The sequence below is a fragment of the Eriocheir sinensis genome, chromosome 32 (genome assembly GCF_024679095.1).
Source record: "Eriocheir sinensis breed Jianghai 21 chromosome 32, ASM2467909v1, whole genome shotgun sequence".
Classification (NCBI taxonomy): domain Eukaryota; kingdom Metazoa; phylum Arthropoda; class Malacostraca; order Decapoda; family Varunidae; genus Eriocheir; species Eriocheir sinensis.
The window spans coordinates 15,799,724-15,813,431 of NC_066540.1; the positions used below are offsets into that span (position 1 = coordinate 15,799,724).

At 42.0% G+C, this 13,708-nt stretch overlaps 1 protein-coding gene across 4 annotated transcripts; it reads right to left on the reverse strand.

The window, feature by feature from the left end:
- Nucleotides 1-1,585: 1,585 nt before the first annotated feature.
- Nucleotides 1,586-12,489, reverse strand: LOC127006261 (putative hydroxypyruvate isomerase). Of its 4 annotated transcripts, none has more exons than XM_050875902.1 (9): nucleotides 9,785-9,924; nucleotides 8,360-8,512; nucleotides 6,603-6,818; nucleotides 5,604-5,715; nucleotides 4,479-4,657; nucleotides 3,424-3,543; nucleotides 2,832-2,927; nucleotides 2,448-2,542; nucleotides 1,586-2,331 (listed from the first exon to the last, which is right to left on the reverse strand). In XM_050875902.1, the coding sequence occupies exons 2-8, from the start codon at nucleotides 8,475-8,477 to the stop codon at nucleotides 2,448-2,450; spliced, it is 936 nt and encodes a 311-aa protein (XP_050731859.1). In that variant the 5' UTR covers nucleotides 8,478-8,512; nucleotides 9,785-9,924; the 3' UTR covers nucleotides 1,586-2,331. The 4 variants fall into 4 exon arrangements, with proteins under 4 accessions (XP_050731859.1, XP_050731862.1, XP_050731860.1 ...); XM_050875905.1 differs by having other exon boundaries at nucleotides 8,360-8,406; nucleotides 9,785-9,819; XM_050875903.1 differs by lacking the exons at nucleotides 8,360-8,512; nucleotides 9,785-9,924 and adding an exon at nucleotides 12,345-12,489.
- Nucleotides 12,490-13,708: the final 1,219 nt, after the last annotated feature.

A 13,708-nucleotide genomic window follows, 5' to 3' on the forward strand; every position in this document is an offset into this window, starting at 1 on the left:
TCTCATTATCATTTTCATTGGTTTATTCATAGCTTTGTAATTCGTAATGGAAGGAAGATCAGCAGATGGCAGCCGCCATCTGCAAACCTGCCAGAGGTTGCTGTTCGCTTGGGGTTCTGCCGTGTACACCTGCCCAAAGTACTCAGTTCAGTGAGTCTGTTACCCATCTGCATCTGATACTATTTACTCATATGCTGTTCGGATAGAACTCATCAGAAATGTGGATTTGGAGTGGAGCTTCCTCAGCACTTGGAAGAAAGATCTAAGGTCATTTGCATCAGGACAACCCTCGACATCCTCGGCGAGACCTCTGACATACCTGTCTTTATCCCTCCTTAGAAGGGTTCTAGTCCATCATGACCGAGTCCTGTATCGCTCCGAGTCCCCAGCCAGCCTTGAGACAACATGTCACTCCTAGACCTTGGATGCTCTCTAATACACTTCTCAGCAGCTTTGAGAGTTTCACAATTAAAGGTCTCCTCAGGGTCCTCCAGAGTACCAAGCATCTCCAATCAATTTAAAAATGACTGCCACTGCATACTCCTGAGCACATGCCTGGTCCCTCAGTTTCTCAAATGGAACCTTGTGGGGTTGCATCTTGAGATTTTCTTGGACCTGATGTGTATCCTGAGTTTTGCAACAAGTCTTTGGTCAGTTACAAAGAACTCAGCACTTCAGATAACCCTCTGGAGGATCCTCCAACGAGTATTAATGTGAATGTGTTCGATCTCCTTTACCACACTGCCAGCATTACTATACCAAGTCCAGCAGCAAGGCTTGTGTCTCTGAAGCCAGGAATTAGTAATCCTCAGCTTTCTTGACTTTGCACAGTTCAGGAGTGAATGGTTTATGTTTCTAATGCCAGAACCATGGGGACTGACACACAGTTTGTAGCCATCTCTCTCTGTGCCATTAATTGCATTGAAGTCGCCCAGGACAATGAGTGTATTTTGTGGGGAGCACCGGTCAACTATAGAGTGGTGTATTTCCATTATTTGTAGGTAATAAATGGCCATCAAGAAGAGTGATTTTAAGATAACTACATTTAGATACCATCACTACTGATTTAGAGAGGTAGCAGAGAGCAAAAGACAGTAGGCTATGTTAATGCAAGCAGAATTTGCTGCATGCTTTAACAAGTTAACAATAGCCCAATGAGCAGCAAAGAGATCATCACCCAATGATGCCAAGTCCACGAGTCCCTCCCTAAAAGATTTTCCATGCCAGGTTATGTGACACTGAATTAGTGTCACATATTGCTTCACTTTTGTTTTACCAGCGTATTGCAAGTACTGTGTCTAGTAGTAGTGTTATCAAATAATTTAGTAACATAAATATCATGGTGTGACAAAGGAAAGAGGAGCAGAGTGACTGCATACAATTACCCAAAGATGACGATACTGGCAAAGCATATCAAGAGGTGCTAGAATATGTTCCATGTCACACTGGCTTTTAAACCACAAATGCATACACACATACATACAATCTCTTTACATACATACATGCAATAATACATATCTAGATTAGTACAATACTCCCACTTATTTCTAATAGGACTGTAATGTGGTGAAGTGAAAGACATGTATAACAAAATAAACCATATATTAGTAACTTCTTTTTTCTTCTTCCCAGCATGCATTCCTTACCACAATCCCATAAATCTGTGCAGGGAAGACAGCAACGATAATAATAACAAAGACAACCCTTCTGTAATCTGCCAGTGTCACTCTACTCTATAAAAAGAAAGAAATAAGGAGGAAGGAAATGTAGGATGACAGGAGGAAATTAATGTGCGGTGGGGAAGGGAGGAAACAACAGCATATGAAGGAATGTGAAGTTTAGGAGAGGAAGGAAGAGATTGTGGAACTAAAAGGGAAAAGATAAACAGCAAGATAAACAGTAGCAGTGCAAATGTCAGTGTTCATGTTAGTAGTAGAATAGCAGTGATAGTTTTAGTACTAGAAATAATGGTGGTAATGTTAGTAGTCAAATGTTAGTGGTAGCAGTACAGATAGTGGTGGTAGTAGTAAACAAATCATGATCAAACAAATGCCAATCTTGTTACTATTCCGCCCATCAAAACTAATATTCCAGGAGGTTATGAAAGAATAACAACGGCTCATACAAAACAGCACCCCATAACAGACTAGAACAAACAAAGAAAACTAAATTACCCATTAGTAATGACAAAATAAAAAATGTCCTTATAAACAATTCCTTCTCTTCTCTTCCTCTGGAGTCCAGTCTTCCATTCACTTCTTATTCAACCTCTTCAAGGCACTTGGCTCATTCTTCCTTCCTCATACCTCCTCCGTCTTCTTGGCATCCCACCTAAGAGAAGGAACAGAAGGAACCAAGATGAAAATGAGAAATCCTTAAGTTAAAGTAAAAAAATTTCCACATGATTAATTAAAAATCTCTCTCTTCTCTTCTCTTCTCTCTCTTACCTAGAAGGTGAGACCACACTTCTTGATCCAGCCAAGTGAGTCTTCAGTCTTCTTAGTGGAGGGGAAATACTCAGCACCGATGTACCCCGTGTAACCTGCAGAAGAGAAGACGTAGTAGTGATGGTGGCTGAAGTTATAATCATAGTAGTTGACATAATAAATCACGAGAAAAAAAAAAATAAATAAATAAAGTGAGGTTGTCAAAGAAGAGAATGTTAAAAGGATAAAACATATAATAATAATAATAGGTATGAGTAACAGTGAAACAAAATAACAAACAAACAATGAGATAAATATGGAGGAAGAAGAAAGAAAAGGCAAGTGCAGTAATAACAACAGAAATAATTACGAAAACAACAACCACCATCCCCACCATAGCCGTACCTGCAGACTTGAGTTTATTGATGATGTACACAAAGTCCAGCTCCCCAGGTGTGTCAGGCTCAGAGCGTTGGGGGGGCTGAGACACTTGCACATGGGCTGAGATAATGAGATGACGAAGATAAGCGTGTTAATTAAGGGATTACACCTCTACACGCCCTTCTCTGCCCAGCACCCCATCCACACATACCCTAATCCACCTTCACATCCACTACTCTGCCTAACACCCCATCCACACGTACTCCAATCCACTTCTGCCTTACTCTGCCCCATCCACATATATCCCAATCCACCTCCACATGCCCTACTCTGCCCAACACCCCATCCACACATACCCCAATCCACCTCCACATGCCCTACTCTGCCCAACACCCCATCCACACATACCCCAATCCACCTCTGCCTTACTCTGCCCAACACCCCATCCACAAATACCCCAATCCACCTCCACATGCCCTACTCTGCCCAACACCCCATCCACACATAACTTTTCTCCTCCTACACCCCAATCCACCTTCACATACCCTTTTCCAACCCAAATCCACATCCCTACACATCCACAAATACCACGATACACGTAGCCGCACTTACTCACCAGTGTAGGGGAGGAGGCGGTCAATGTTCTGTGTGATGTTCCCACAAATGTGCTGCAGGTGGAAGAAGTCCAGGAGGAGCCGAAGATGGGGGGAGTTAATCTTGAAGAGCAGGCTCACCGCTGGGGATGACGTGAGAGGGATGTGAGTGGGGTGCAATGGTGAAGGAGAGGGGGAGAGGGAAGGGAAGGGAAGGGAAAGAAGTGTTCAGATAACTAAGGGTGAGTGAGTAGAGAGGAATTAAAGGTGGGTATGCATGGGAAAGGGAAGAAGAACGTAGATTCAAGGAAGAAGGGAAGGAGCAAGAGGAAAATAAGTAATGTGAGGTGGGAGGACAAGGAAAGAAGTGTGAAGAAGGGTGAAGGGTAGGAGAGGAGAGGAAAAGGAGGACCAAGATAAGACACAGAGAATGAGAAATGGGAAGAAGAGGAAGGAACTGTGTAAGTGTAGAGGAAGGAGTGGAGGAAGAAAAGGTAGGAAATTTAAATGCATATACAAATCAACCATGTCCCATCTCTCTCTTTCCCCTTCCTTCTCTCACATCCTCTTTCATTCCAATCTCTAAACTACAACCACCCACCACGTTTCTACCTCCCCATCGCTCCTTTCCCTGATCTTCAATCCCAACACACCTCTCTTGTCACCCCTGCTGTTCTCCTATGCCCCTTTCTCCTCCAAAACTACTTTCCCCAGTATCCCTGTCCCCATCTCACCCAGATCAATGTCACACCCACACACATACACCTTCCCCTACTTATCAGCCTTTACAAATCCCTTGCCCCCTCTCCTGCCCCCCACAACCTTACTTTACACCTGAAAAGTGACCTCTCATACCACTGCCACACCCTGGTCAAAGCCACACTAACAGACACCCACACACATACCAACAAACACTTGTACACACACACACTTACATCTTCCAGACTGAAAGGCACCAATACAGACCACCCTTGCACCTTTCCCTACCTATCCACCCTAAGAAGTCACAAATTGCCCCTGTTCTTTGCCATGACTGTACTTCAATCCTGACATGCACCCTCGCCACACCCTCCCTCACCTTTGTCAAAGTCGTTGAGGAAGTATCCAGGGAAGGTGATGTTGTTCTTGGGCTCCACCACTCCCACGATGTTCTCCTTGCGGAAGAGGTCGGCGGCGTACTGCAGGTTCTTCTGCAGGGTCTGCATGTGCTCCTCTTCTGTGTGTTTCTTGTCCTGGAGGCCCACCATGATGTGAACCCTGTGGAGGAAGAGGAGGTGAGGCTCATTATGCATCTGACTACATCCCGTGAGAATACAAATTGGTGTGAATGGAGACATGGGCATCCACCAGGCACACCACACACTCACATGATACAGGCCAATGGGGTCCTCGTAGGTGGCGAGGTTCCTATCAAGAGGAGGTTAGGTTAGGTTCATTAACCCCTTGGTTACCAACCCACCAACCAAATGTAAGCAAAGCATTTCCTCATTCCCTCACCCCTGGGTCAACTGAATGCAGGTGTGTGATGTTGCCTCTGCTGTTCTGCTCAGCCCTGCCAACCCTCAGAACTTTGCTGAGTTTAATGATCATGAACTGCTGTGATACAAGAGTTGTTGAGGGAGGTTGCTGTGCATCTGGCCGTGCAGGAGAGCGGTGAGGGTGGTTGCAGCGAGGCGGGCTCTGAGTAAGCTGACCACTCCCAACTTTTTTATTCAATAGAGAGCACATTCAAAGTGCTTAATGGCGAGTTTTTGTAGCCTTTCCCTATTAATATTTATGTTTATATATACTAAATGTAAAATTAGTTGTTAAAAGCAGGTGAAATAGAGCAAAAAATGTTATTTTCTGAGATGGACCAACCTATAACCCACCTTCTTTGACCCCCAAACTTCACCCTTACCCAAAAATGTAATGCCCTCAAACTTCACCCCCAAGACCTGCCCTCTCTAACCCCCAACACCTTTATTGGAAGGCACACTGGAAAAGGTGAGAAGAGCAAATGCTTCAGAGGGTTAACTGGAAAAAAGTTGTTTGAGAGGAAAGGAGGAGTTATAAGTGAGGCTGTTTGTTATGAGATTAGAAGGGCGACACTCCCTTAAAGCAAGGCTTCATAACACCTGTCAATACTCCACAATCCCCCAGGGAATTATAATCAATCAGTTGGGAACCCCTGGGTTAGGGAGACTGAGACCAACACACTCACATGCCACAGTTGAGAGCTTTGGCGTAGGTGAGCGTCTTGTCAAGGCTGTCCTTGAATATTGCCTCCTGGCCGGGGATGCAGGCAAACCCCATCTCCCCGCCTTCAATGTGACCTGTCAATACATACACAGGTGTACATCATAAGCAGGGAATATACATGTGCCATGACCTATGTATAAACTAACAAAACATACATAATGAAGATACATGGTTACCTTGGTTAGTGGAGTTGTATGCGTGTGAGGGTGTAAAAATAAACTGCTTTCTTTGTATTCCTCTTTAGAAATGCCTTTTTTTTTAATGTTTTGAAAAAATCTGGAGGAGTTAAAAAGGAAAGGAAAAGTAGCTGTTCCATTTTCCTAGCCTAACTAGTGGCCTGATAAATAAAAAGTCAATCTGCTCCATCCCTGTATTAGGCACAAATTTAAATGCTTTGACTTTTTTCCAAATACACGCAAAGAGACACACACAATCAAGGTTCTAATGAGCCTCCCTCGAGTGATGACAAGTCCAGCTCATAATCAGGGTGAATTGCAAACACACACACACACACAAACACCAAACAGCTTGGTGCTTATATAAATAAGTAAAGGCATATATATATATATATATATATATATATATATATATATATATATATATATATATATATATATATATATATATATATATATATATATATATATATATATATATATATATATATATATATATATATACACACTGTATATGAGCAAATAAATAGACAAATAAGTGAATAAATACAGATAAGAAAAGTGTATAAATAAATAACTGAAGACATCAATAAAAGTATAATAAAAAAAAAAGAAAGAAAGAAAGAAATAAATAAAAAAAAAGCTTACATATACATAAAAGAAAGAAAATAGATACGTATCTATATGAAAATAATATCAATTACTATACTATTCCAATACAATCCTACACATATGCACTTTCCTCCACCCCTCTTTCTCTCTACCACACTTGTCACTCCACACACCTGGATCAGAGTTGATGAGGACCTGTGTGAGTTGGTTTTCCTGCAACTCCTTGGCCAGAATTTCGGCAGACTCCCTGTATGGCAGCGACGTTTCCACAGCCTTAAAGCCGGCCCTCTTGGCAGCAGCATAGCGGCTGGCCAGCGGACCACGCTCAGGGAACATGGTGGTCAGGTTGGCGCACACCTTAATGGTTGTTGATGCCATGGTGCTGGTGGCTGTGGAAGGGAGAAAAAGGGTTAGAAGGGTGGTGGTAATGGTGACATGTGGTGTTTGAGGTTAGGTTTTTAGGGCTTATGAAGCAGGGGGAGGGGGAGCAGATGGGCTTCAGGGTTAGAGGTGAAGGAAAAGGGTTAGTGTTCCCTTATTATTCACAGAGGTTACCATATGTTCTTGACATTCTTGTGAATGGCTAAAACTATGAATACTCATACTGCTTTTAAGCTTGTTCAATACCACTATTTTTCTGTTAATGTTAATAATACTCTACTCCTCTTGGACACTTTGCTACATTTTCTATTAAAATTTGTCTTTGATGTGGCTGTGGCAAGAACATAATGAAGACAATGAAAATAACAGTAACACAGATGGCTGTTAAAGCCAATGCATGACTGAGTGAGGAGGCAGCAGTGACAGTGTAGGTCCCCTGTAGCATTTGTTAACGCTGCTGTCCATGCCACACACATGGCAGAAATTTCAATTTTATGCTGCAAGTTTAACATTTCATCTTTACATTTTTTTTCTAAAATATAACCCGCAAGTAAAAAGGGGGCACTGTCACAAGGCGAGACAAGACAAGACATAGAGTGAGTTCATTGTTTGGTGCAGAGAGGGAGTACCTTGGGAAAGGAGACAGGTGAGGGAGGTGGTGAACAGAGGAGGGTGTTTGAGCTATCATGAGGGGGGGTGGGGGTGCTTAGGTTAGGTTAGGAGGGGGAGGGGGCAAAGAAGGTAGTCATAGTGTTGTTGAGGTGAGAGAGAGAGAGAGAGAGAGTGAGAGAGATATTGTGTATAACTCGAGGAAAGACCACTTATTTATTTATCAATTTATATTCATTTATTTATTAGTTGGTTTCCAGTGCAGGATCCAATAAAGGTTCCTCTCTACTGCACTCTTTCAGTCTGAGGTGCCACATAAGGTGTTGGCACTGAAGCCTTCATTCAACACTTTCTGCCCTTCCCTGTAATTTATCCAGCTCTCTTGAAAAGGTGATATCTTTTCAATCACACTCAGTTAACTTTTTTGTACAAGGACACAATACAGAGCTGCCACATCAAACTGAGACCTCAATATTGATTTACATAGAGGGAAGAATGTTTCCAGGTTGAAAAAGTTGGAATGTGCTTCTGATGATTCCAGTCATTGAATTGGTCTTATATTAACCTTGAGTAACATGTTCATCACTTGTCACTTGTAATGAAATCTAGTAAATATCACAATCTCTCAGGAAGTCCATTTCTCTCCATATATGCCTATAATTACATTTCTCAAGATAAAACCTAGGTAGCCATTTTCACTCTATTCTTCCATCTTAGCTAATTTTTCCCGTTATCTTGTTTAATCCACTTGACTGATAATCAAAAGTATTTTTGTAACATTTGCCAACAAATCAATATTTGATCTTCATTTGGGAGATCATTAATATATGACAATAAGCAGTAATGGTGTAGTTATGATAAATATTACATACAGCACACACACACACACACACACAAAAACAATACAAAAGCAACAACAGTAAACAACAAGAACATTAACTGGTGGTGGTGGTGATGTCACGGTAGTGGTGGTGATGTGGGAGCAATCTTGAGGAAGGAAACCAGCGATGTATATAATGGTGAAGGGTGGTGATGGTGGCACAGTGGGCTACCCTCATTGCCACACATAAAAATGCACACACATACACATCACCTTGAAACAAAGAGACCAACTAGAATCGTTGACAGAAGTGAGATGATTTACCCTAAAATATTAACTATTGCCACAAAAAAGTAATGTCATTAAGGTTGAAGATACCAACATATATATCAGATTTGCTCTTCTGCCTTCCTAGGAATAGCAACTAACATGATACACATTATACCAAAAACTTCTTTTGAAATAGCACTGCTGCTTATGATAGAAGCTATTTAATTTGGTATTTATCCATTTTTACACCCGCCACACTCTGGAGTTTGACACTTTTATTGATAGATCTGATCATGTTTTCATCTTACTTTGCAACAAATTCCAGTGAAAATGGCTAAATGTGGGTTTGATGGGGGCAAAGCCCACCCCCCCTGGTATAGGTGATGGTTAGGTTTGGTTTTAAGATAATGGTGGTTGACTGGAGGTGAATTCCCCCTCTATTAGGAGGTGGTTATGAGTTTGGTTAGATTTGTTAAGTTTATTTACTTTCCATAAATACCTGTGATACGCATTGCATTGTGCATTTTCAATATGGCATTTGAGACGTTGGTTTACTTGATCAGCAGCCAAGTACACCTTCCTCATGGTCCTGTGAAGGCTTCAATGCTTATTTTTCCTTATTTCTATGCAATGGAAAGATAAAACTTGCAATTATGGTGAGTTTGCATGCTTTACTAATTTGCGTTTATTTTTTTAGTAAATCACTAGTTTCTGGGAGGGGGACAGGGGGGAAGTACAGGAAACTAGTGATTTTCACAGGGAATAGTTAGCAGAGTAATTAAAAACACCCAAATCTTACCAGTAATAGGTTTCGTCTACCAACGTGAGACGAGTGGAATTATTAATATATATCAACCATTTGTTATCACAGCAGAGAAAGCAGCCAAGGACAAAACACAAAAACAAAAGCTCACAAATCATTTCCAGTACAATGAAAATAAGTGAAAGAAACTGGAAACCAAGAAACCAGGATGAAATGTCAAACTCCACAGTGTGGCAGGTGTAAAAATGGATAATAGTCACAGGCAGGAGGCAATACAAAGGAAGTCTGTTCTGAGTTTACCAGCAAATGCGATTAAAGGATGAAAATGCTGGTTTACTCTTGCATAATGGATTTGGATAGTGAAGGACTTCTGACTGTTCTGCTCAAAAGTTGCAAGGTATATGACAGGGGTTGGGAGGTACAATTGTTTGAGTGAGACTATTTCTAGGAATATTAGCCTCTCACTAATGCTGCTCTTTTCTTTTAGTTACTGTACACCAGCCCGGCCTCACCTGTGTATCACCTTATCTGCAACGCACCTGTCTCTTCTCAGCTGATCCGATCAAGTGAATGTTGCGGGGGTCTTGCCTTTACAACGGCACAATAACAACTACTGCTACTACTACTCTTTCTGTCGGCCTGGGGAATACTTTTATTTCCACCACAACCACTACCGCAATATGTGTTATTTTCAGTGGCGTCACCAGGGGGGGGCTATGGGGGCTAAGCCCCCCCAAACCAAGGACTCAGCCCCCCCAAAAATACTTCTACCCTCAAAAATTAATATTTCTCTAGTTTTAGCCCACTTGGGCCACTTTACATGTCAAAGCATAACCTTATTTTCGGGTTTAAAAAAAATTGGTTTCACTTAGATATTGAAATATGTTTCCTGACAGATCTCCATATTTGTATGCTCTATTATACAGATATTCTATTTTATTCATTATTCTATAGAATCATCGGTACCTCTGCTGAACCATCCCTGCATCAGAGCATTAAATAAACAAAATAGTTACCTCTCATTTTTTATTAGTAAGACTCGTTTTCTTTTATGGCATGCAGTCGTCAGTCGAGTCCATGCTTCGCTTCAGTGTTGACGTGTTTATCACAGGAAGGGGATAGTCTCCCGGATAGATGGACAGTCATCTCGAACTTTAAGGTAAAAGACGTATTTAACTTTTTGTTTCTAACGTTAGGTAATAGGCCTACAAGAGAAAAACTGCCGCTGTCTGTAATATGGCTAAAAAACAAGCAGGCTTGCAATGACATGCCACTGTCAGCTCGATCCTAGGTTAAGCGAATAAGTTTTCAGTATTCTGTAGGCAGGGCGGATCCAGGGGGGGGCCACGGGGCCATGGCCCCCCCCAAACGCTCTGAGAGTATGTTTTGGCCCCCCCCAAAGAAATTCGGAACCCAGTCACCAGTGCTACCAGCGCTTGAAAAATTTTTCAAGATCTTGAAATATTTACCCTATTCTTGAAAGCTTGAAAAAAGTTAAAATTAAAATCTTGAAAAATCTACAGTGACTACATAAAAGTCGCATAAAATGAGAGAGAGAGAGAGAGAGAGAGGATCAGGTGATGTCCAGCTGACGCGTACAAGTACAATACACGTCCCACGGTCCCACACAGGCCACGCCGCCACAGTGGCAGACAGTATTGACAGACTAGTCCTTCCGCTAGTGCCTTTGTTTTGCTTCGCTGGTCACTGGTGAGTGTATATTATAATTTTACATTTATTCTTTTTTTATCATCTTTTTTTTTTATTATCAAGTAATAAAGATTAATTCTACTTTCATCTCTTTTTTGGGCCTCAAAATAACCCTAGAATGGGTCCAGCTGGTTGGGCTCGCTGCGCTCGCCCGACGCCCATCATTACCTAGGGGCTAAAGCCCCCCCAAATTTTTTTCCCTGGTGACGCCACTGGTTATTTTGTGTAGTTGAGCGCTGGCTGGTTTCTGAGTGAGCCCGCGCTTTTTTGAGTGAGCGCGCATGCACGTCACCACTGAACGTAACCGCGCGCGCTTTTGTTCCAGCGCGCGTTACCGGTCATGCCAGCGCGCGTGTCTGTCTATTCACGAAGAGAAAGGACGGTTTGGGTGTATCAGGCAATAACACGCTAAGAGCAAACTATTATAAACTGCATAATTTTGTCTTTAATAGGGACTCGCCTCTACAATGTACTGCATGGTTATTTTCGCAGTTTTGATCTCTACACTCTTCCCGGGAGGTTTGAAGGTCAGTCGAATGCATATATAACAACAGAAGAGCAGTTGATCAAGTAGGAGAGAAGATATCAGCGCGTTATTGAAACCCATCTTAACCCAATGCCGTACGTGCCATATCGTCACCTTCGTAAAGAAACCGCCAAAGTCACTATTTTCTATACTTTACAGGAAATAGGAATAGGAAGTTAGGCAGAAATGAAAAGGCCAATTCCAGAACACTCAAACCCTGAATGATGAAGGCAACTATACAAAAATGGGTGTCACATGACGGAAATTTAATGTAGACAAAAACCTGGAAATCACTGAAAAATGACTTAGGCAGTTATTTTATGAGGGTGACGATATATATAAGATCTACGGGTGACACTGCCGGACGAACCCTATACACTACAAATAACTCATCATGGCGCTACAAAAAAAAGAGCTGCCTGGTCACTGTGTAGAGCCACCTCAGGTAATAAATGCAGGGCCACGGGGCAGCCTGGGGGGGCAGTAATGGGGGAGCAGGGCCACCCCCGTGCGACCCTTCCCGCCATAGGGTTTTGGGTCGTATTTTAAAACATTTCGTCGGCCAAGTTCACATATTTGACATGGCTTTCATAGGAGCTGTAGGCCTTTCCAGGGGTAGTTTTATGACCCTGGTGGCAGTTTGACCCTTCTTCTGTGCCATGAACCTTAAAAAACACGCATGAAAACCAGATTGATGGACAATTTACCGTTTCACCCAACCAACGATTTTCTGATGTGATGTTTTTCTGGTGATAGATTTAGTGAATTGCACGATTTTGTACCTCATTTCCGTCGCAAATGTCTACTTTTCGAGTTATGCCTATCACCCCACGCACCTTCTGGGGAGCTCGGTTAGCGAAGGCAGGTGTTGGCAGGTTGGCGGAGCGGCACGTGTCCTACCTCTGTCGCTGTTCCCGGGCAACTGAAATAACCGCCAGTTTACGTGTCGTCTATGCAGTGATGTCACCCAAACTGATTGATTGATTGATAATTTATTGTTGCAGGTAAACAACAAGGGAGAAGGGAGGAACATGCCATCCCAACCCCCAGGCAGGACAGTGTCACCCAAACTGTTTTTTTGGTCCAAATATTCCCACGGGTGTCACGATAAGTCCCTATACGTGTCCCCTCATACAAAGGAAAAGTCCCTACGCCTGTCCCTATAGGTTAAATGATTTTTTTTTTTACAAGAAATGCAGACTTTTGTTGAGATTATTAATAATGAAAAAGTGTCATGACCGTAAATAGTAATGATTGATTGATTGATAGTTTATTGTTGCAAGTAAAACAACAAAGGAGAAGGGAAGAGCATGTGTAAGTAGCACCAGAAAACTAAAAAGCTAGATACAATGGTAGGGGACAACTGTAACAGAAGCAGCAATTAACACACACACACACACACACACACACACACACACACACACACACACACACACACTAGCTACAAATGTATTGTGTCCCGAGCTAAGCATTCAACTATAAATGTTTCACGACAGTACCAAGGTGAAAGGGAAGTTTAAATAGTTTTAAGGGTGACATGGATGGATTTGACAGGGAAGGGTTTGCGTCGCTGACAGGGTGGCAGGGTATAGATCGAGTTTAAGTAACTTTAAGGGTGACAGGAAGGAGTTTACGTGGCAGGCAGCCTATATATATATAGCTAGGGTGACGGCAAAAAATAGGGATTGGATGGCTGGTAGGGTGACAAGGATCGAAGAGCTATAATAACTGGCAGGGTGACAGGGAAAAGACTGAATTGCTGGCAGGGTGACAGGATAGAGTTTGAGTGGCTTGCGGAGTGATTTCATATTCGTGATTTTCGTGAGTGGCTTCCCGCGGCGGCCGAGGGTGGCGCTGCTTGGAATCTAGCCTATTGATTTATTATTATTAATAATGATGAGAACCTGTTGGAGATCGACGTTCAAAATGCATTACACAAATAAATAAATGCTCTGAAATAAATGAATGATCATTAATTGCTGATCCCTTTTAGGTATATAAATTATAGGCCTAGTAGTACATTGATTGAAAGTTTATTGTTGTTCTTCCCACTATTATGGCGAGTAATTATATATAAACAAAAAAAATGCATGGAATTAATAAGTAGATAGAAGATGCACAACACTGAAATAAACAAAAATAATATTCCTCTCTTACATTCTGCCCACTATAATAATCAACGATGGTCTCCTTTCATCCA